General features: G+C 37.6%; 1 protein-coding gene across 3 annotated transcripts in view; it reads right to left on the minus strand.

Annotated features, from left to right (window-relative positions):
* The window catches only part of CPQ (carboxypeptidase Q), a 703,529-nt gene that overhangs the window by 92,236 nt on the left and 588,135 nt on the right, over window positions 1–23,158 (minus strand). For all 3 annotated transcript variants that reach the window (XM_001379746.4, XM_007488142.3, XM_007488143.3), the window contains one exon: window positions 10,036–10,237. In XM_001379746.4, the coding sequence (XP_001379783.2) occupies window positions 10,036–10,237 (202 nt within the window). The remainder of the gene's footprint in view (window positions 1–10,035; window positions 10,238–23,158) is intronic.

The raw sequence follows: 23,158 nt of genomic DNA on the forward strand, positions 1-23,158 counted from the left end.
TGATCTCCTTTCTTTGCCCCAGCTATCTAAGGGCTTGGGCCTTTTGGCCCAGTCTAAACAGAAGGGGTATTTAAGCCCTATTCCCTTCTCTCCCCTTTCTCTCTCCCTCTCTCTCTCTCTCTCTAATACCTTTCTTCATCCTGTTTGTAATTAAACTCCATAAAAGGTTGACTGCTGACTTGAGTTTTCATTTAGGAATTACATGGCTGAATTCCTTGGCGACCTTAAATTAATATATATCAGTCTTTTAAAGTGATTTCCTTGTCACAGTAGGCAAAATTGAGGAAAAAAAAACATCAAACATAAATGGAAACTCATAGTAGGGCTTGTTCTGAGTAGACAAATCAACTAAATTATGGCAGGATTTCTTGGTGGGCATGGTAGGGTCCTGCCTAAGCCATGACTCTGCTGTCTTCCAAGTGGTAACCATACTATAGAATGTTGCCAAGTTTGAAGAGGTTATAAGGTAGCCATGACTACAGTTTTGCCATTTCTGAAGAACCTTTTTAGGTTGGGGTGAGGTAAGATTTATAGAGAGGAGCCTTGCAGTATGGTGAACAATTCTGTTACTGTAAACTTTAGGTTATTTGCTTAGGAGCCAGAAAACACTGTCAGGTCCTCTGAAGGCTCAAACAACATGTGTGAGTAATTAGGTAAACATCCAGGCATTGAGGTGTAATCTTTTCTTAGGGAGTAAAGGGACGAGATCTGAATTGGAGGCAAGCAAACATAAACCAGGAAGCCTGGCCAGGCTGGCATCAGAGTCTGTGCTTGAACCCAAGTTCAAGATGCTGAACAAAGATATGGGACAAGATAATAGGATCTGGACCAGAAGGCAAAATCCAGACATGGTCACAATGCTAATTGCTTCTCTGTTTAATATCCACCCCAAAACTTAATCTATTTAATAGCACCTGTTGACTTTCTCCCCTCCTCTTACATCTATGGCCGGGGTTACAGTCCACTCTAATTCCATCTGACTTTGGCCTCTTAAAATAGTCCATTTAACATCATTTATCTTCAGCTTCTCTATGATTTTCTCTTTTTGGGTCTAATCATCTCAGTTTGCTTTACACTCACAAAGTGGACCTTTCAATACTTTAAGTCATTCCCTGTGGCTATTTAGCTATGATCCTCTTAGTTGGGTAAAGCTGGCCCATTGAAAAAAATAATTAGAAATTATAGAGTTAATTTTTCTAAGGATCTGGCCAGTCCTGAGTACAAAGGGATTAATTGAATTTCTGATTCTCATCATGTAATAGTCAAGGAAATTCATCACTTTATTGATTCTAGAATTCCCTACAAAGATGCCAATTGCAACCTATCCATGCCTATTGAGTATGTCTTGTCCATGCCCTCCCATAAGTTCCCCACAAGAGGTCCATTGCTGGTTGCCTTCTTTCCTTTCACCTAACATTGAGAGGAGTGAAATATTTTGGCCGTCTTTTTGTCATCCTTTCATTCCTGCCAAGTGACCCTCTCTTTCTAACATATAATTCCTAGATAACATTCTTTAGTCCTGTTCTCACAAAGTTTCTCCTTGGTTATGTGTGGTAGCCTTCTTATACCCACCAGATTCCTCTCTACTCACAGACCTCTGTCATACTTGTTTTTAATTCTTCAGAGGCTATTGTAGTTCATGAATGCCATACAATAATACCAATAGAATGCAGTATTAGTAAGGTGGGCCTTGCTTTTCACAGAAAGCCTGTGATCCTTAAGGATCTGGGTCTAACTCATTGTCAATTTGCACTATCTGTCCTGGATATGTGTGTGTGTGTCTGTAATATATAGATATTATACTATATTATATAATATATAATAATAAATATAGAAAAAGGATACATAGAAGGATACCGGTGAACAAGCTCATTAGGATGTCTCTCCAGATGAATGTTGAAATATGGCAACAGATATTCCTCATCTCTTTGTTTTTTCTTGTGTGGACATATAGGACAAACTCTATTGAATAATTACAAATCTCATACAATCACCCCAATATCATCTGCAAACAGTAGCATCTGGAAGACTTCACTATCCATGGATAATAATTCCTCTTTGACCTGACTCCACATTGGATCTCTTTTATCACAGGGGTGAATGCCTTTGGCAAGCATACATTTCCCTGTTTTATGTCTTACCTGACATTTATTATTACAGGGTCACTGAAAGGGTAACTTCTGCTGTTATATTTTCCAAAGAATCCTAAATAATTTTGATGTATAAATGAGAGGTACCTTTCTGTTGAAGTAAGGTGGTGTTTTGTCCTACCATATCAAATGTTTTTGTTTTTTTTTCCCACAATCAACAAACAATAGGCACAATGGAATCTTTTATCTTCTACATTTTTGAATAATTTTAAAATAAAAAAGATGTGTCTGATGGCTAAATATCATTTGCAAAAGACATTTTCTTTAATAATTCTAAAAAATGAGTTTGACCTTGATTAATATAAAGATTTTGCATAGATAGGAAATTAGTCACATAGGTAAGCAGTTATTCATATTCTCTTGGTAGCCTTTTTTTTTTTTGTACTAACAAGGTCTGATTTTTTTTTAATGCCCTTGGTAACTTCTCCTTCTTTATTTTGTATATTGGTGCATCAAAACCTCACAATTGTATTTCCTCCAGCATGGATCTCCTCTATATACATATAATCCAATCCAGCTGTTTTCTCATCTTGGTTTTCTTTAATGCCATTTCTATACCACAGGGACTGTAATATAAGAGTCTCCTCTTTCACTCTGTGATCTGTCTCCTGACCTTATCATTTGACTGAAACTTTTCTCTTTAAGTATACAAGTGCTAAATCTATTCACCTTTTTCAGTTCTTATCCTTCTTGAGCTCTCTGTAATGTTTGACACTATTGAGCACCTCTTCCTGCATACTCTATTCCTGGGTTTTTGTGTCAATGATCTCTCCAGGTTCTCCCCTTACCTGTCTGATTATTCCCATGTCCTTTTGTGGATTACCATTTCTGCATAGATATATCCTAAGGATTTCTTCTCTTCCCCTCTCCTGTCCTCTCCTGTCCTCTCCTGTCCTCTCCTGTCCTCTCCTGTCCTCTCCTGTCCTCTCCTCTCCTCTCCTCTCCTCTCCTCTCCTCTCCTCTCCTCTCCTGTCCTGTCCTGTCCTCTCCTCTCCTCTCCTCTCCTCTCCTCTCCTCTCCTCTCCTCTCCTCTCCTCTCCTCTCCTCTCCTCTCCTCTCATCTCCTCTCCTCTCCTCTCCTCTCCTCTCCTGTCCTGTCCTGTCCTCTCCTCTCCTCTCCTTTTTTCTTCCCTGTCTTCCTCTTTTCTTCCCTACAATCTCTTTGTTAGTGATCTTTTCAACTTCCAACTATTGAATTACCATTTTTCATGCAGATGATTCCCAAATCAGTCTATCAAGCCTTTGCTTTTGGCCTTAACTCCTAGGCCTACATCACTAATTGTTTTCTGGACAACTCCATTTGGATGTCCTATAGGCAATCTAAATCAACATGATCAAAATAGATATCAACTTTTCCCCAAAACACTCTCCTTGTCAACATCCCTACTTCTTTTGTGGGTAACTACTGTGAAGAGTGAATCAAATTCTCTTTGTCTATCAATCAGCAACTTAATCAAAAGTTAATCAATCAAAAATTTAAATACCCCTTCTTAGTGACTAGTAAGGTACTAAGTAGGGGTACTTTTAAGTTCTTGGTTTGTTTAGCTAAAAATAGAAAGGGGGAGTTAATCCTATTTTTAAAATCCCCTTCTCTCCTTGTGATTCTTTGGGAGAAAAGAAGTTGCTGATTGATAGACAAAGAAAGTTTGATTCACACTCTTCACACTACCATCCTCCATGTTAATCCAGTTTTCAATCTTGGTGTCACTCTAGATTCTCTCCTCTTCTTCATTACCCATATTGGATCAGTTGCCAAGTCTTGTCAATCCTACCTTCCCATTTTTTTGCATCAGGACTCTTCTATTCATTCACATAGAGATTCCTCCAGTTCAGGTTCATATCTCTGCTAACTTGGACTATTGCTATAAACTCCTAACTTGTTTCTGCCTCAAGTTTCCCTTTTCATTGATCTATCCATTACCCAACTGCAAAAATTACTTTCCTAAATCACAGATCTAACCATATCATTCCACTATATGGCAAGCTTCAATGACTCTCCACTTACTCTAGTATAAAAACTCTTCAGATTAGTATTTAGAGATTTGTAAACTTTAGTTAATCCAGTTCCAATTCAGCGTGTCTGACAATATTTCTATTTCTGTACTTTTTATTCCAGCCAAACTGGTTTACTTTTTAAAATTCTTTTATACAGCATTCCATATCCTGCCTCCATGCCTTTCTTTCTTTTCTTTAAAAAAAAAAAAGACTCACCTTCTGTCTAAGAATCAACACTAAGTATTGGTTCCAAGGCAGAAGAGCAGTAAGGGCTAAGGGATTGGGAAGTGCCTTGGCCAGGGTCACATAGCTGGAAAGTGTCTGAGGTCAATTTGAACCCAGGAACTCCCATCTCTATCCCTGGTTCTCAATCCATTGAGCTACCTAGATGCTACCTCTGTGTGTTTTCACTGACTATCTTGATGCTCTTTTACTTTATTTTTTACTATTAGAACCCCTAACTCTAATCAAAAGGCTTAGTTCAGGGGGGTATTTCCTACTCAAGGAATTTTTCAATGATCTCTTCTTAGCTGTTAGCAATCTCTGTCCCCAAATTATCATGCATATGACTGAATATTTTGTATTAAAGTGAATTTATTTATATAATTTTCTTCCGTAAAGTTCCTGAAGGCAAGAACTATTTTTACTTTTGTCTTTGTATCCTCAGGATCAATGCAGAGTATCTATTTAATACATGTTTGTTGAATTGAACTGAAAAGTTCTCACTTCACAGTTTGAAATACTTTGCTTCAGTGCTGCAGAATGCCTTTGCCTTACAATTTAAGGAAAGGACTTGATTTTAAAATGACATTTTAGTTAGTATGCGTATATTGGTGATAATGCTTGCTTTTTAGTCATAAAAGTATATTAGGTGTCCAAGGGGAAAGAGAACACACTTGGTATTTTAAAATTTTTCCATTTGATACTAACTGCTCTTCATCTTTTTTTTTTTCAAATTTCTAGTTCCTGAATTTTCAGGAAGGAATAAGAATTTAAACCTAAGCAGCAGCATCTTAACTTCTAGGAATAGTAAAAAAAAATTGAAATACCCAATACTAGTTTCAAAAGAAATAAAGGGAAGACAGCAACCATTCAGTTCCAATCATAGGTCTCAAAAGGAAACTAAAGAGAATTCCAGGAAAACATCCATTGTTTTAAATGAACCATTGACTACAATAGCCTTCCTCATGTACAGAAGAAGAAAGGAGCAGCAAAGGGAATGAGAGATGAAAAAAAAATGGAGTTATTTAGAACATATTCCTTTCCTCTAGATACAAATTACTTTGGTAGAGAGGTGAACTGAAATCATTCATACCAATGGAAATAAAGAAATGTGTTTAAGTATTCCCTTAAGGAACTTAAAGGTAATTCAAATAATATACCACAGGATTTCATTAGCTCAGACATCCTGATCATGCTAGCCCAAGAGTCTGGGTTTTTTTGGTAGCCATGATACTCCTCACATCTCAATAAAGCAGAAAAAAATCAAAGTTGATAATTTAACAAAACTAAACAACAGGTTATCAATAACAGTCTATCATTACCAAATAGATTTGATTTTATGTAAGATCTATACATGAAAAAACAATTTACATATAAAAATATGTGAAAAAATAATCTCCACTCTCCAGCTCAGAGAGAAAGATAGAAATCATGGAAATGTGTGTTCTACTGATGATCTCCAACAGTAAGATGTAGAGGCACAAATACTGAGCCATTGGATGAAGGTTCTAGTCCCATATCAGCCATTGATTTTTTTCTATGAACTGGGTATCATCATTTAACTTCTCTATAAAATGAGAGGATATGATTAGTTATGATCTCCAAGTTTGCTTCCAGGTTTAAAATTCTATAATTCTAGTTAATTTTAGCCATAGTGTGATTCCCTTCTCCCCCTCTCTCTACTCTCCCATAAATGGACAAAACTTTGCTCAAGGCTATGGATAATAAATGGATTGATTTGTTTTTTTGCAAATGTTTAGTAAATGCTTTCTTCATTGGTTCATTCATCTTAAGAAACTTTCCACTGAAAAACTAGAATTTCAGAAAAAGGATTCTTTAGTATAATTTAAATAGCACTAACTATGCCTTTTGACATTAAAATGATGACCAACTAAAGAAGGAATGATAATAATAAATGATTGTCCTTCCAATTCATAGTATTATCAACCATTGCCTTCAGTGAAGGCAGATATTCCAGCTTCTTATTCTTCTTTTTCTCTATAACAATAAGAAAATGCCTTGACTATAATAGACCCTTCACAGATATTTGTTGAATGTCATTGAATAATAGCAATTAAAGACTCAAGACAATCTAACTTCCCTGCAGAAGAAGTTCCCCATTGCCTATAGGGCTAGATCCCACCTATATTTTTCCAGGATAATTACCCTCATGGATTCCAGCATTTGCCAACTTAGCCTACTTGTTTTCCCCTCTATCTGACATCTCATTTTCTATCTTCATGCCTTTGCAAAGGTTGTTCACTTTTGCCCCATGCCTAAAATGTTCTCCTTTCTCATCTCCAAATCTTGGCTCCCTTTTAGGGTCAAGTCAAATGTCAGGTCCTTCAATTCTCCCAACTGCTGGCATCTCATCTCTTTTGAAATAACATTCTATTTATTTTAACTATGTTCTCTATTAATTTATGCACAAAATTGTTCTATCCCTCCAAGAGAGTGTCAGGCCCTTCAGATCAAAGACCATCTCACATAATATTTGCATCCATTGTTTCTAATAGTTTCTGGCACATTGCTTGTGGATCAACTTTTACACCCTGGGATAGTTTGAGGTGTCTGGTCTAAACAATGTACTTGTGTTAATAATAGGAATATTACTTTATTACAACCTCAAAATTTGGTTAACACATATACACAGAAAGAATGAAAAGTATGTGATCCTATATTTATTTTTTGATAGCTTATTCTATTTTTAGACGTAAAAGGTTATCATAAGGTTTAAAGCCAAAAACATGATTGCAATCTGCAGTGTCACAAGTAGAATATGAGTCATTAAAAAACTAACAACAACAACAATTTAAACACATGTAGTACCTGGTTGGTGAAATCTACTTTTCAAATAAAAAGTAGCTGGCTTGTTTGTGTATGTGTAAGGAGGAAGGAGTAGTTATTTGCACTTATAGTTATGAATTGTTTGTAGCTCCAAAATATATTTTTTAAAGCCTTTACCTTCTGTCTTAGAATCCATATGGAGTATTAGTCAAAGGCAGGAAAATGGTTAAATGACTTAACCAGAGTTAAGTGGATTAAGTGACTTGCCCAGAGTCACACAGCTAAGTGTTTGAGGTCAGATTTGAACTTAGGACTTCTCCATTCATTGAGCCACCTTGCTGTCCCTAGAAATACTTTTCAAAATGATAACAGAATATAAGCTCCTTGAGGGCAGGAGTCAGCATGGTGACATTTTTTTCTTATATCTCTAGTACTTCTCACAAAGCTGTGTACTTGATAGGGAATAGAAAGGGAATGAGAATGAAACAAAATTTTATTAAGCATCTATTATGTGCCACGATTATACCAAGCAATTAAAGATATTACCTTATTTGAGCCTCACAATACCCCTAAAGTGTTATTAGGATGTTATTATTATCTCCATTTTATGGTTGAAGAAACTGGGTCAGATATAGATTAAGAGACTGGCCTAGGGTCTCATAGCTAGTAAGGATCTGAAGCCAAATTTTAACTTGAATTTTCTTGACTCTAAGCCTTTCTATTGGGTCAACAATAATAGAATACAAGCTCCTTGAAAGCAGGGACTGATGTTTCTCCCCCCCCCCCCCCTCTACATTATCTCTATTGTTGTTCATTGTACATGCATATAGTGGTCACTTAATTAAATGCTTTTCAAATTGAATTAAAATAATATTTCAAAATCAAACAACCATTGACAGTAGAGACTTAGCTTCTTTAGGGCAGGCTAGTATGAGGTTGCCTATTTCTCTTTCCAAATATTGTCTTCTCCCCCATTTAGAGACAGGACGTAGAAATAAGCTCAGTTGACAAAATTCAGATAAGCTGAAACATGAGACTTAATCTGATCTCCCAGCTGTTACTGTTACTTGATCCTATGTTGTTACATGCAGGATGTGAGAATTCCATAGCAACCAAACCAGTTCGTTGAGCAAAGCAAACATCTACGAACAACCTTCATGCCATGATGATGACAAGGTGGTAGGAGGCTCAAATGCTCTTATAGAGCTGCACTTTCTATTCTCTCTTACATCTTCTGGTGGTGGGTGGGGGGCAAGAAGGGAGTTAATATTACAGGAAGTTTTCTTCTCCACAAAAATACTTTCTTCCTCCATGGTCACTGGAGGAGGAAAGGCAGATGGTTGAGTATCAATGCCTCCAAAGTTCTAGTGAGCCATTACTGGACCCCTTCCTTCTAATTCTGTGGTCGAGTTTACTTTCTTAGCTTGACCACAAGTTTAAAGTGTAAAATCATTATCATACAATATTTCATAAATTTATCTCAATTGGTTCATATGTTCTTATTTTCCAATAAGATTTTTAACTCATAGATTGAGAGCAAATAGGGACCATTTGGTCCAAAGACTCTTATTGTACAGATGATAATGGATAATAAAAAATAATCATTAATAATAATAGCTAACATTCATATAGTGTTTACTATGTGCCAGGTACTGTGCCAAGTGCTGTATAATTATTATTTCATTTAATCCTCCCAACAACTGTGGGAGGCAAGTGCTATTATTATTCCAATTTTACAGACAAGGAAACTGATGCCCACTGAGATTAAATGACTTGTCCATAGTCATACGAATTGTAGATAGCAGAGTAGATAGAATTCTGGGTCTGGAGTCAGGAAGACCTAAATTCAAATCACATCTCAGATATTTACTAGCTATGTGACCTTAAGCAAAGCATTTAACTTCTTTGTTCCTCAGTTTCCTCATTTGTAAAATAGGGATAAAAACAGCATTTGCTTCCTAATGTGTCTAAAGGGTCAAATGAGATAATATTTATAAAGCACTTCCCACAGTTCCTGGCACATAGCTAAGAATATATAAAAACTATTATTAATAATAGTAGTAGTATTTCAGAGGCCATACCTGAACCCATGACTTCCTGTTAGAGCTATATGAACTACACCACTTGTCTCAAAAGGAAAAAAAAAAACCCAACACAATAAAGAAACACACATGATCCTTCAGAACCAAATAAAAATCCTCTATCCAATCCTTTATAACCTGGACCTTTCTAAACTGAGAATTTCCTTACACTTTGTTTCTTCCATGTACTCGGTATCTCAGGGCTGTGTCTTTTCACAAGCTGTCTCCAGTACCTGGAATTGTTTCCTTCCTGACCTCCACTTCCTGGTGTTTTTGACTTCCTTTAAGCCTCAGCTGAAATCCTACCTTCTGCAAGAGCCTCAGTCACCCCACTCTCTCTCAATGCTAATGCCTCCCTCTGAGATTTACACTGCACTTTCACACTCAGGTTTCTATCTTGTATGCATTTTATATGTATTCTTATATATAACATAATTATTATAATATATCAATACATAATTATTTAGATGTTTTCTCTTCCATCAAAATGAGAGCTCCTTGAAGGCAGGGACCATGTTTTTACTTTTCTTTGCATGACCACCTCTTAGCTGAGCTCTGGAGACTAGAACCTCAAAATAATGGGATCTAGGTCATGGGGAGGTTTTCAGCAGATTTTCCTGGATTTCCTAGATGCTCCTCAAACCACAAGGTTCAGGTAGCTGCTTAAACCAAGGGTGTGCAGGTTCACCTCTGGCATTTCCATCTGGTCATACTGGAACATATCTTTGGTATTTTACAAGTCGTGATTGTACAATTCACTTCAACTTTACATTCCAATTTCCCAAGTCAAGCAGTCTTACCAGGTACTCCAGCTTGGATCCAGTAGTTAATGTCAGTTCCTTCTCCATTCCCCAAAACTTGGGTGATATTTATGGGTTGTAGCAGGTTCATGACTTCCTTTATAATAGCCCTGGCTTTATCGCTTCCAGTAAATCCTACACCTGTGGGCATGAAATTGCCCAAGTCAGACTCCATTACCAGGCTGAAGTTGGAGATGTTGCCCTAAACACAAGAGGAGAAAACAGTTTAATTCACATTCATTCACTTCATCAATTTTCTCTTGAGAATGTGCTACAATAACGCCAATTATTTACTCACTTGTTCCCACGATGAGAAATATTGTGACTCAGAAGGGTTAAGTATCATCGGGTCATGTAGTAAGTAGAGAAAAGCAGCCTGTCATCTAGAAACATTAGCAGATGCCTACTCCACATAATTAAACATTAATGAGGTGCCTACTATGTGCATGGCAATGTGCTTAGTTCTGGAGTTATAAATACAAAAAAGAAATATTGTCTTGTCTTTGAGGAACTTTCTACTGCCCAGATTAGAAGTCTATTTGAAAGATAATTAATAGGGATAGAGGGCAGCTGGGTGGCTCAGTGGGTTGAGAGCCAGGCCTAGAGATGGGAGGTCCTAAGTTCAAATCTGGTCTTAGACACTGTGTGACCCTGGCCAAGTCACTTAATCCCATTGCCTAACCCTTACTATTCTTTTGCCTTAGAACCAATGCATAGTATTGATTCTAAGGTGGAAGGTAAGGATTATATAAAAAAAGAAAGCCAACGAAGATAATAAAGCACTGTCTAAAATAAAAATTGTAATGTGAATGTGTATTATCCATAGTATATCTGATATTTAAATGGGGCTTTAAGATTTGCAAAGCACTTTCTGTATGTTCAATTTCACTTGAACCCTAGAAGATGAATCCTACAAGTTTAGCATCCACAGTTAAAGATAAGGAAAATGAGGCTGAGAAAGATAATGTGACTTGCTTGCTCAGGGTTCTATAGCTAGTAAATGTCATGCATAGGTGGGAATTGAATTCTTCCTTACACCAAGTCTACCATTCTATCTGTCTATATCTTCCTGATTCCAAATCCAAGATTCTATCTAATGAGATAATATATAGCCTATTTTGTAAATCTTAAAGCACCAAATAAATATTAACTATTATTGTTGTTATACCACTCTTCTGAGAGGGGGGAAAAGCACAAGACTTGGAACCAAAAGACCTGGGTTCAAATCTAGCTCTGCTACTTCAGAACTCTGTGACACTGAGCAAGTTCCTTTTCCTCTTCCCTTAGCCTGAATATCCTCAACAGCAAACTGAAAGAGTTGGTCTAGATCACATTGTATGACTCAATGAACGTATTTGTACTAAATAAAGGTACATTCTCACGCTTTCCATTTCTCTTGGGTTAGAGAGTAAAAGATGTGTTCCATGAGCTGTTTTCTTCACAGATCTCTGTAAGCTGACTATCCAATCCCATCCGAAGCCTGGGTTCTTATATGTCTGGCAGGTTTGCTGTGAGTTTCTGATTTTGTTGTTCTTTCTGTGGAATCCCCAGAGCAGGAGGTAATAGTTCAAGGCATCAAACTCTAGTCTCCCTGGTGTAAAACTGCAGAGCCCCATTCCCAGGTGGCTGAGCCTGAGCAGCCCAAGTAGAAACTCTTTCTAAATAAAGTTAGCTTGGAAAGCACTCTGCTTTCAGTGGGAGAGCTTAAAATACAAGATACTCTCAGCAGGTTACAGAGCTCAAAGGCACCCAAGCCTTAAACTTGCTTGGCTTTTAAAATCCCACAAGTTTAAAGTCCTTTCACACTGCTAAACCCATCTGTTTGGCAGCATCCATCTGCATCTTCATGTGATTCACTCTAGCTGCTATCATTCTAAGATACAGTAAGATCAGTAATAATATTCTTACCTTATAACTATAGTCACTGGGCAAATAACAAGTAGTAAATTAATAAGGGACCAGTGGGAAGAGCATTGGATCAAGCGTGGGAAAACCTGGGTTTGAATCCTGGTTCTATCCATGCAATCATGGTCAAGTCATTTAAACTTTCCTGGGCTTCATTCTCCTCATCTATACAATGATAGAGTTAGGCTAGATGGCCTCTCAGGCTACTTTCAATTCAAAATCTACAATCCTAAGTAATCCTTATTCTGAATTATATAGGGAAATGGATTTTAGGTCCTAAGAAGAAGAATCTTATTACGTTTGGAGCCACCCAACAGGAACTGGCTCCTCTGTGAAGAAGTGAGTTCACAGTCACTTCATATTTAAAGAGGCTGGATGACTCCTGGTCAGAGATATTATAGAAGGGATTTATGCTCTAAGGAGGGCATTATTCTAGTTAACCTTGCAAGACCCTTACACGTCTGAAAATCTATCATTTCCTCCAATCATTAACTCTACAATAATCTGAATAAACTTATCTTGTGAGCTACTACTTGGTTCAGGCAGCGAAACTACTAATAACACTGAACTAGAAAGCAGGAGATTTGAATTCTGGTACAATCTATGCCACTAACAAGCTGTGTGACATCTGTCAAGGCAATCTCTCTCTCTCTGAATCTCAGCTAACTTATCTTAAAAAGGGAAGGAGTTAGACAAATTCATCTCTGAGGTTCCTTCTACACTAGTGTTTTAGGAATCTTTAATTTTGTCATTGTCGTTTAGTGATTTTTCAGTTGTGCCCGACCCTTCACAATTCCATTTAGAGTTTTCTTAGCAAAAGTCCTGGAATCATTTGTCTTTTTTTTCTTTTTTTGCATCTCATTTTACAGATAAGGAAACAGAGGCAAACAGCTAGCACCCAAGGCTAGATTTGAGCTCAGGTCTTGGTTCCTATCCCAGTGCTCTATATTCACTGCATCATCTAGCTGCCCAGGTTATATAAAATTTTACATATGCCAGCTTTTTAGGTTAGATAAATGTTTCTACAAAATACTTCTGAGACTATGCATATTTTCTGATTGTAATAATGAAAGTTTACTTGAGAGAATCATAAAACCTAAGAAGGGATCTTCAAACATATGCAGCAGATTATAGGGCAGCTAGGTGGCAGAATCATTGAAGTGCTGGGCTTGGAGTCAGAAAGACTCAACTTCCTGAGTTCAAATCTGATCTCAGACACTTTGCAGCTGTATGACACAGGACAACTCACTTAACCCTGTTTGCTTCCATTTCTTCATCTTTAAAGGGAACTAGAGAATGGCAAACAACTTCAGTATCTTTGCCAAGAAAACCCCAAATGGGGCATCAAGAAGAATTGGAATAAAAACTGATGATAGTTTTTCCTTTTTCTGGTCCACAGATAAATGGGCTGTTTTTATATACATAAAACAGCACCCCAATTTAAAGTTTTGTATTTGTATTTAAAATACAAAAGGTGATGAAAATAAAATGAAATCGAGCTGAGATGGGTTTTTAGAGTACCCTCTTCCCCACAGCATAATGATCACCTAGAGGAAGAGACCCAAGGCAAATGACATAGCATTGCTGAACTTTCTACCCTTTCTTGCTGTCTTCTAGTGTAGGAGGGGATTATATACAAGAGACTAGTTATAAGTAGTTTTCTTTCATATGCTTTTAAGTACTGGAGGAATAAAGGTTTGAGGGAGATCACCAATGCTCTGGAGCCCAGAACAATAAGAAAGATCTTACTCATGTACTTACACTAACAATAATTGAGAAGGCTAAATCAAGCAATGGGCAAGAACCCTTAGCCAGGCTTGGAGCATAGCAGAACAGTTATCATTTGCTATCTGGTATTTAAGGGAAAGCTTTCCCTTTTTGAAAAAAAAAAAGTATTACTCAAATTTATTTTATTATCACTTTAAAATTTTCTCCCTCCCAATACTCATTCCTGCACCCATTGAGAAGGCAAAGAATATAATACTCATTACACATATGAAGTCATGCAAAACATATTTCTGCATTAGATATGTTGAGGGATGTAAGACAAAGAAAGTGGGAAAATATGTTTCAGTCTATACTCTGAGTCCATCAGTTCTTTACCTGGAAGGGGGTATAATTTTTCATCCTGAGCCTTTTGGAATTATGTTGAATTATTGTATTGATCAGAGTAGCTGTTTTTCACAATTGATGTTCTTTATAAGAATATTATTTTGTTGATTATACTTCTGGTTCTGCTTCCTTCACTTTTTTCTTTTCACTCTAAAAACCCATCTCCTTCCTTCCTTCCTTCCTTCCTTCCTTCCTTCCTTCCTTCCTTCCTTCCTTCCTTCCTTCCTTCCTTCCTTCCTTCCTTCCTTCCTTCCTTCCTTCCTTCCTTCCTTCCTTCCTTCCTTCCTTCCTTCCTTCCTTCCTTCCTCCCTCTATTTTCCATCTTGGAATCAATGCTAAGTGTTTTTCCAAAACAGAATAGCATTAAAGGCTAGGCAATAGGGGTTAAATAATTTGCCCAGAGTCACAGAACTGGGAACCATCTGAGGCCAAATTTGAACCCAGGACATACCATCTCTAGATCTGCCTCTCAATCTACTAAGCCACCTATATTCTCCTTCATCATTTCTCATAAAACAATAATATTTTTCATCATAATCACAATCATATATTACACAAACTGTTACCTAATTGGCATCCTTAGAAAAACTTTCTTCAGTGGCACTCAAGGTTATTTATAAGGTTTTAAGCATTGGTTAGAAGTGGTATGATATATATTACACTGGACAAGCCACAAAATTTTGTAGTGTCCCAGGCTACTGAAACTGTCTAAGACTACAAGCTACAAAGTCTTCTTTGGCTGAGGAAGTTTACTCACTATTCCTTTCATCAAAGGAATCACATATCCAAGCTTAAAAAAAAATAGCACCCTTGACATTCATTTATGTAGAACTTTAAAGTTTGCAAAACACTTTGTATACATCTCATATAAAACACACAATGATGATGCCAAGTTGGCACTATAAATATTATCTCCATTTTATAGATGAGGAAACTGACTCTCACAGGTGAAGCAAGTGATCCACCCAAGTAGGAAGAGTTGGAATTAGACTTTAGATTCATGATTCCAAGCTCTGCATGCTTCTCACTAGACTATATTGCCTCTATCTATCAGCTATGAGATTTTTTGGGTAATTTTCTGAGAACAAACTTAATTTATTGACATAGTAGGGTTATGTTACTAGACATAATACCTCAACTTTAGCTACTGATGTTGCACTGTGGTAATGTCACTAGAGTTAATAATGTGTGAGATTTGTGTTACATTCAGATATCAAGTTCAGGCCTGATTTAACTAGCTTGGTGATGTCTGGTCAGCAAATCCTCCATGAAATTCTGCAATCCTCATCAGCTTCCCCTCCTTTGTCTCCTACAGCACATACACAAACACAACCACAGCATAAAAACAAAAACAGAAATGTCTGCCATAGAAGAGGGCTTCCAACATTGATCCTGGAACTGCTCTTTAGGGGGAAGGAAAAACCCAACAGCCTTATTATCTACCATTTAGGTTAAAAGTGGAGACTAGTATAGAAGTGAACTGTTATGCTTTGACAGTTAAGTGCTAATGAGGCAGCTGGGTTCAATGGAGAGAGTCCTGGGATGACAATTTCCTGAGACCTTGTTCTCTACTTCTAGTTCAATAAATGACAAGTTGAGCTACCTTAGGGGAAGAGCTAATCCTTCCCCCTATATCCCAGTTACTTAGCCTTGGCTTCTCCATCTGTAATCTGGGTTTTAATACCATTCTCAAAAGAAAAAAAATGAGAATGCCTAAACAAGAATTTTAGCTACTTAAAAGAACAATGTGTGCCATCCATTCAAGGGTCAGTGAGGTACAGTAGATAGAGAATTGTCCAGAGAGTCATAAAGGTCTAGCCACTGCTATCTACTGGCAATCTTCTCCACTGACCCTTTGTGATGATTAATTTCAGTTTCGTGACTTGCAACAAGACAACACCACCAAGAGAATATTGGTTATTAAAAATAGTTTAAAGGGAAATTCAAATTAATTACAATAACTTCACAGTTTCCCAAAGTCAATCTAGCCTATTCTCTTCTTTTTTCCATTCTTGGTTCAACTCACTGACCATTTGCAGTGCCTGCCATCTATGTCTATATCTATATCTGTATCTATATCTATATATCAATATAGTTGCCTATATTGATATTTATATCAATATCTATCAATCTATCTATCAATCTGTCTATCTATCTATCTATCTATCTATCTATCTATCTATCTATCTATCTATCTATCTATCTATCTATCTGTGTGTGTGTCCCAAGCAATCTTCTAGGATTGCAAAGCTGCAAAGAAGATACTAAGATGCAAAGAAGTCTGAATTGGCAAAGGTAATTTACCCATTGAGAGTTCTCTCTATTAATAAAATCACAGATGCAGTTTAAAAAAAGTCAACCATGTGTCAAAATTATACAAGATTTCTTGAAAGACAACAGATAATAATAATAAATAAGCTTTTTCAACCTCCCTCTTACAACAAAGGAGACATTCTCCTCAAATCTTTTTGCTACTATCATGAAGGAGGTCCAGATCAGAGTTCAAAGGGAAGAAGAATCTCTTAAGTGTGGAAGGGGGGAGGTCTTCTGGAATTCTCTTTTTATGGATGGAATTATCCTGATTGCATCTAATTTGGATACATAATAGAGATTCCTAGATTAGATCCATAATTATTCCAAATATTTTTCTACATGGAGAAAACAAGTAGAAGAAGAATCCCTATTTTTCAGTTGAATGTGAATCTACAGAATTCATCTGTCAGCACACACACACACACACACACACACACACACACACAGATATAAACATAAATGGCAGGTATTACAAATGGTAAATAAATTGGATCCCAAATCCCAAAAGAATAAGAAAGCAGGCTGGATTGGCTTTGGGAAACTGTAAAGTTCTTTTAATTAATTTGAATTTCCTTTAATACTAATATTCTCCTGGCAGGGTTGTCTGGTTGCAAGTCACAAAACTGAAATTAACAATCACAAAAGGTCAACGGAGAAGTGCAGAAGGGACATGAGCAGGCTCCAATGCATTTCAAACATGGGATTAAAAAGAAGAGCCATGCAAAGGATGCCACTAAAGAAATCTGTAAGTGAAAAAGAATATGGACTGGTCATATGGTTAGAGGGAAGAGATAACAGATGGAAGGTCCTTATATCAATGAAGTCACAGGTCCAGCCCTCTTTTTGTCTAAAGCATCATTTAATTGGCACTCTGTGGTACAGTTATGTAAGCATAAGTTGTGATCCCTCAAAAAAAACAAACAACTTTAGGAAAATATCATTAGGTTAATTGGGAAATAAGTAAACATCCACTGGGGAAAGAGGAGGTAGAAGGAGGCCTTTTGTTGTGCCTTGCTCCAATCCTCAAAGTAATTTGCTTAAGCAAAGGAAGTAAGAAATGGAGCAAGCCAACTTTCCTTGTTGACAAAACAGTTCCTGCTGACAAGAAATAAAGAGCTGATGAGAAATAAAAAAAAAAATAAAGAGTCTAACAATAAAACTTGGTCTTGCTGTGAATTAGTCAGTATACATAGATATCAATACACCAGAGCTCTAGGACCACTAGGAAAAGAAGTGCTTGATTTTTACTCATGCTAAATTTTATAAGTTGCTACTAAAATGATGGCAGCCTCCCATTGTTTTCTATTTATATATAAATGATCACATATGTTTTCAATAAAAAACCTAAAAAAACAAACCACCCACAGTACAGGACATTGCCTTTTCTCCTCATTTACAGAGTCACTATCTAATTGTTAGCACATGGACAGGAGGTCAGAAAAACAAAATGTCTTTGCACAGAAAATTGGGGATGAGCAAACCAGGTCACTGAGATGTTAGGAATATTGGCTTCTCTAGAATGTCTTCACTGACATCCATATCCCTTAAACTATGATGAGTAATTAGGGACACACCTAGTGTGGATTTGGAGAACAGAACACCCTGGGCTCCAACAGAGGCAGCCTGAGTTCATTCATGTAGCCCATTTTAGAATAGACTCAGAGAACATTAGAGAGGGAAGAGCCCTTGGAGATCAGATCATCTCACATAACTCAATATTCAGGGTGTTGGACTAAACATATTTCATGTAACTGAATATTTTATTTCTTCTTGGAACACGGCTGAGTTTGCCACTCCGAATGAAACAAGCTGAGGCTGGATTTGTTCCAGTGGGTAGTTTTTGACGAAATTAATAGATACACAGAGCTGTAGGATGGACCCTGGATCAGCTATTAGCTTAGCTGCTCTCTCTATGTCCATTTAAAATCTGCATTTTAAACCAGGACACTAATTAAGAGCTGGTGAAATTGTAATTTATTGCCCTCATTTCCCCCAGTCTGCTGGACAGTTACTGCAATGGTTAGCATTCTCTATGATGATTAGTGGGAAAGCCTCTACAAGCTAAGATAAAGAACTGTGACCTGGGCTTGCCAAAAAGTCAGGTCCCTTAAATTTTTCTTTGTCTCTTTGGGTCAGATAACTGGTTCCCCAGAGAATTTGGTAACCATGGCTGAATTATATTAATAGTCTTGTTTTAAAAATGGAATATCATATTAAATCAACGAAGTACCCTTAAAATAAATATTGGCTGGTAGATGCCTCAAGGGATAGGATGATGGACTTGGAGCCAGGAAGACCTGAGTTCAAATTCTGCTACAGATATTTCTTGGTTGTATTACACTGGGCAATCTGGTTGTATTACACTTAACCTCTCTCACACATAGTTTCCTCTTTTGTAAAATAGGATAATAAAACATTTACCTCTCAGTATTTTTTTGAGAACCAAATATGTTAACATCTGTAAGATGCTTTCCAAACTTAGAGTTATAGAAAAGCGAATTATTATTACTACTAGTAGTAGCATTTATTAGGCTTTACAAAATGCTTGCTTGTGTTTTTAAAGGACTCTAATATATTAGTCCCACAAGCTGCAGAATTAGAATTTTCAGTTGATTCTTTCCTTGGGGAGATTTTTTTTAAACCCTAGATTTTTCTTCTTTGTTTTAAAGTATTTGTTTCATTGTATACTAGCCAGGTTCCTTTGGTTCCATCCAAAGACAAGGGGATTCCTACTACCTTCCAGTTAATCCTGACTTCATCTGGTCATTTGAGTAGGAAACATCGGTCTCAAACAGGCCAACAAAATTCATTGGCTTGGCCTTAAGAAACAAACATGTTTCAGACATTAGTGATGTTTGGTCAGGTGTTTGCCTCAAGTTGAGTTTCCAAAGGCATATTTTCACACGGTAAGTGTGCTGAGTCACCACACATCATCTTTTCCATCTGCAACTGTGACCCTGGAATTCCCAGTTCAAATGAGAAAAGTGGAAGGGAGGAAGAGTAAGAGAATATGCAATCTGTGCTTCTTCTCAGAGCTTGAGTAATGTTTCTTTGTTTTGCAACAAGTCATCTCCCTGCCAGACAAAGCCAAGAATAGTGTTTCCCTCCATGGCTAACTGCTGAGATACTTATACCCTGTGGCTCAGCATTTGATTCTCTGACATAGTCTCCAGTGCTCAGCTTTGAACCTTGGTCTTGCTTACGAAAAGGCAGGAAAAAAAGCATGATGACAAAGTGGAGGGCTGCAAGTTGTTTTTATCTGACAGCTCACCTGGTTTCAGCTTGGGAAAATGGGCAGTCATGGTACTGTTTGTGATATGAGGGCTGAAATCAATTGAGATGTAAGTTCAGTCTGAGTTCCAAATAGGAGAGGAGAATGGGCAATTTCTTGAATTCTCTTTCCAGTATTGGTATTCTAGATATATAGACAGAGATCTGATGCCTATGTGTGACAAATTTGTGTTTACCAGCAATTTTCCAGGATGCCATCTGAGATTGCCTTGATCTCAATGAACAGTCCTATAATGCTGGTTACAGGCTGGTTACATTCAAAGAATCACTCTCTAAACTTAATAAAAAAAATCCCCAACAATCCACATGAATCCTTGGCGAAGATCACTATGGTAACAATGGCAAACCAAGATCATTATGGAGAAATATGGCAAAAACATATGCTAAAAATCCCAAGTGTTTGTTTGGCAGGAAAAAAAGAAGAAAGAAGACAATTACCAGGGTATTCAGATGATGCACTTAGACTCACATAGCAATAATGTCAATCTCAGTTTCTAATTTTAGTCCAGCACAATGGAAGCAACAAACATGGCATAAATGGGAAGGAGAGAGAACAGGCTCAAAACAGATGTCAAAAAGCAGCAGAAGGATCAGGATTCTGAAACTCACAGCTGTGGGTGAAAATTTCATTCCCTTAAATACTTGGGTTCTCAGTAGCTTAGGGCAATAGTCTCATGCTGTTAAAATATAAAACCAGGCGAATGTTTCACTACAGTATTGGAAAAGATGAATCTCCAATTGAATCTGGGATTGCATTAGTGATGTGCCCCTGCTCTCCCTGGCCCATAAAGCAAGAAGCAAATTGTCTCAGTGGGAAAGCTTTTTGGAACTTAAGGGCTTCATATGCAGCATCTTGACACCCTAATAATAATAATAGCAGCTTATATTTATAGAGAGCTTTAGGGTTTACAAAACATTTTCCTCAAAATAATTCTATGAGGCAGGTAGTACCAGTTATTTCTTCCCCTATTTTACAGATGAGGAACTGAGGTAAGAAAGATTTGTTGGTTTTTTTTTTTTAGAGTGATCTGTCCATAGGGTCATAACTAGTATCTCTGCAGGGTCCAAGAATTGCACAATAATCAAGACAGTGCTAAGGATCTTAGCTGTCAATGGATCCAACTCATTCCTGAACAGGACTTTCTTTTAAAACATGGATGAAATAGCAGTTCATTTCCTCTGTGACAGAGCCTGGCACTAAAGGAAAAGTGCTAATAATAATAATAGCTAAGGAGGGAAGGCAGAAGGGGGGAAATCTTCAAACCCCCTCTCCTGTCTCTGAGCCAACCCTAAACATCAGCTGTCATCTCCTAGATCCTGTTCCCTTTACCATCCCCAAACCTTTTCTCCATTACACCTCAATAACCCAGACAAGGGGTCAACCTCTACTTGAAGACTTCATGTAATAGAGAACCCACTAATTTCAGAGGCAGTCTACTCATTCTCCTTTTGGAGGACTGAAGTATGAGTTACTCCCTTTCTGATTGATCAGATTCTGCAACATATGGCAGATTTCCTCTCTGACTTTGGAAGCATGTTATGTCTGTTTTCTCATCTTGACTGGTGAGGAAATGAGCATAACTTTGGCTATTTATTGGCATCAGAACAAACTACTCTTCATGCCCATCTCATCTGGCAGCCCATCTCAGATACCTTGCATCTGCCCTGATTTTCTCCACCTGGAGTGGCACCATCAGGTCCTGACCTAGAAAACATTCCCCTAGTCCCTGAAGGACCCTGAGGCTGAATGGGACTGATTCTTAGATAAGTGAGTGCAAACTTTCCTAGCATGCTACATCTGACTGGTATCCAGGCACCCACCTCAGCCATCTGCCTGTACTTAGACTCTCCCACTCCATACCCCTCCCACCCCCTCCATTTATTTCCCAGGTTCTCTCATTCTGGACACAACTGAATTGAATCAAAACTACTGTTGCTTCTGGAAGGAGCCTATTAGCTGAATGCTCCATAAATCAACTGCTCATCCCTGTGACTCCACATATCAAACTGTTCCCTGGCCATCCCTCCGCTATCTGTGTCCTCTTTTTCTATGAGAATATGTGTTCTTTATAGTAGCGCTGGGCTAATACCAGCACTTAGCACAGTGTCTGGTACATAGTGAGCACCCTGTAAGTTCTTTTTCATTCATTCGACTAGAAGGGAAACTACTAAAAATTCCAGTAGAAGGAAAACAAAGAAGGTTTCAGTCTCCTGATAACCTGGAGAGGAGGAGGCATTTCTCCTGGCCTTTTCACCTGGCCCCCTAGTTGGAATACCAAATTGGATGTCTTGTACCTGTAGTTATTAATTAGCACTAGCAGAAACATGAATGTATTCCTCTCTGGGCAGATGCCCCAGACTCTGCCTTTATCCTCTACTTTTGCTGGAGCTGAGATCCCCAGTTTTTTTGCTGCTGCATTCATGGCTGTGTCAAGGGTTCTTTCACTGGATGGAACCTGCCTTTCCCACCTTTCTCTTGGGCTTTTTCCACCTTTATTTGCCCAAGAGCGTTTGATCTGCCCTTAAAAACTTCTTGCCCGTGGTGCCTCAATGCAATGAGTAGGGGCCCACTTAGCTTTGATTACTTTCTTTCCTCCTCTTCTTGCCCATTGGATTTCACAAACCATCTACTTATACCTTGCCTATTTAAGGCCAGACTTTTAACAACTTCCCTCAGCAAGGCTTCAATCTATAGCACACTTTCCTACCATTTTCTGCCCGCTCCCCCCCTCCCCCCCAGGATCTGATACTTAGGAAAGAGCATGAGGGAGCCTGCTAGAAAGTAGAGCAAATTGTTAAGTTTTCAGTGTGAGCATTTACATCTCAGAAATGAGGAAATGCTACAAATCATACTTATTGTTTTGTTGATTGTCTAGTCTTAAGAAATGATATGAAAAAAGTTAATAATGCAGATTAAATGTAAAACTGTGTTGTATGCACACCTCCCCAACTTAGGTGTTATTTACCAGCACCCCACTGTAACTCAGATGAGTTTATTCTGCATTTATCAGCTTTCCACCAAGCTCTTAAAGCAAATATCTGCTATCCTTATCTCTATCTGTGAGAAAGTAGTGTACATTGTGCCTTCTGTCAATAAAATAACTCAGTTTCTTTTCTTCCTTTAGTAGTGACCTTTCTTTTTTTAAAAAATGCACTATTACTTATTTCATTAAGTATTATTGTAAAAATATTTTTACATTTATTTTAAAAATTTTGAATTCTAAATTCTCTCCTCTTCCACCTGTCTCTTATGCCTCCCCAGCGGAATATTAATCCTTGAAAGCAAGGACTATTTCAATTTTGTCTTTGTTTCCCCTGCCACTAGCATAATACCTGGAAATAGTACTTAATAAATTGATGGTTGAATGATTTTACTAATTTTGTTGTGTTCCATATCATCCATCAACCAAGAGAATATTGGATTGAAAAAATGAGAGCAGCCTAGTACCCTAATATACATTATACAATTTCTTGAATGTGGTTGATTCAGTGTGAATGATGG

Source organism: Monodelphis domestica, chromosome 3, assembly GCF_027887165.1.
Source record: "Monodelphis domestica isolate mMonDom1 chromosome 3, mMonDom1.pri, whole genome shotgun sequence".
NCBI classification, from domain to species: Eukaryota; Metazoa; Chordata; class Mammalia; order Didelphimorphia; family Didelphidae; genus Monodelphis; species Monodelphis domestica.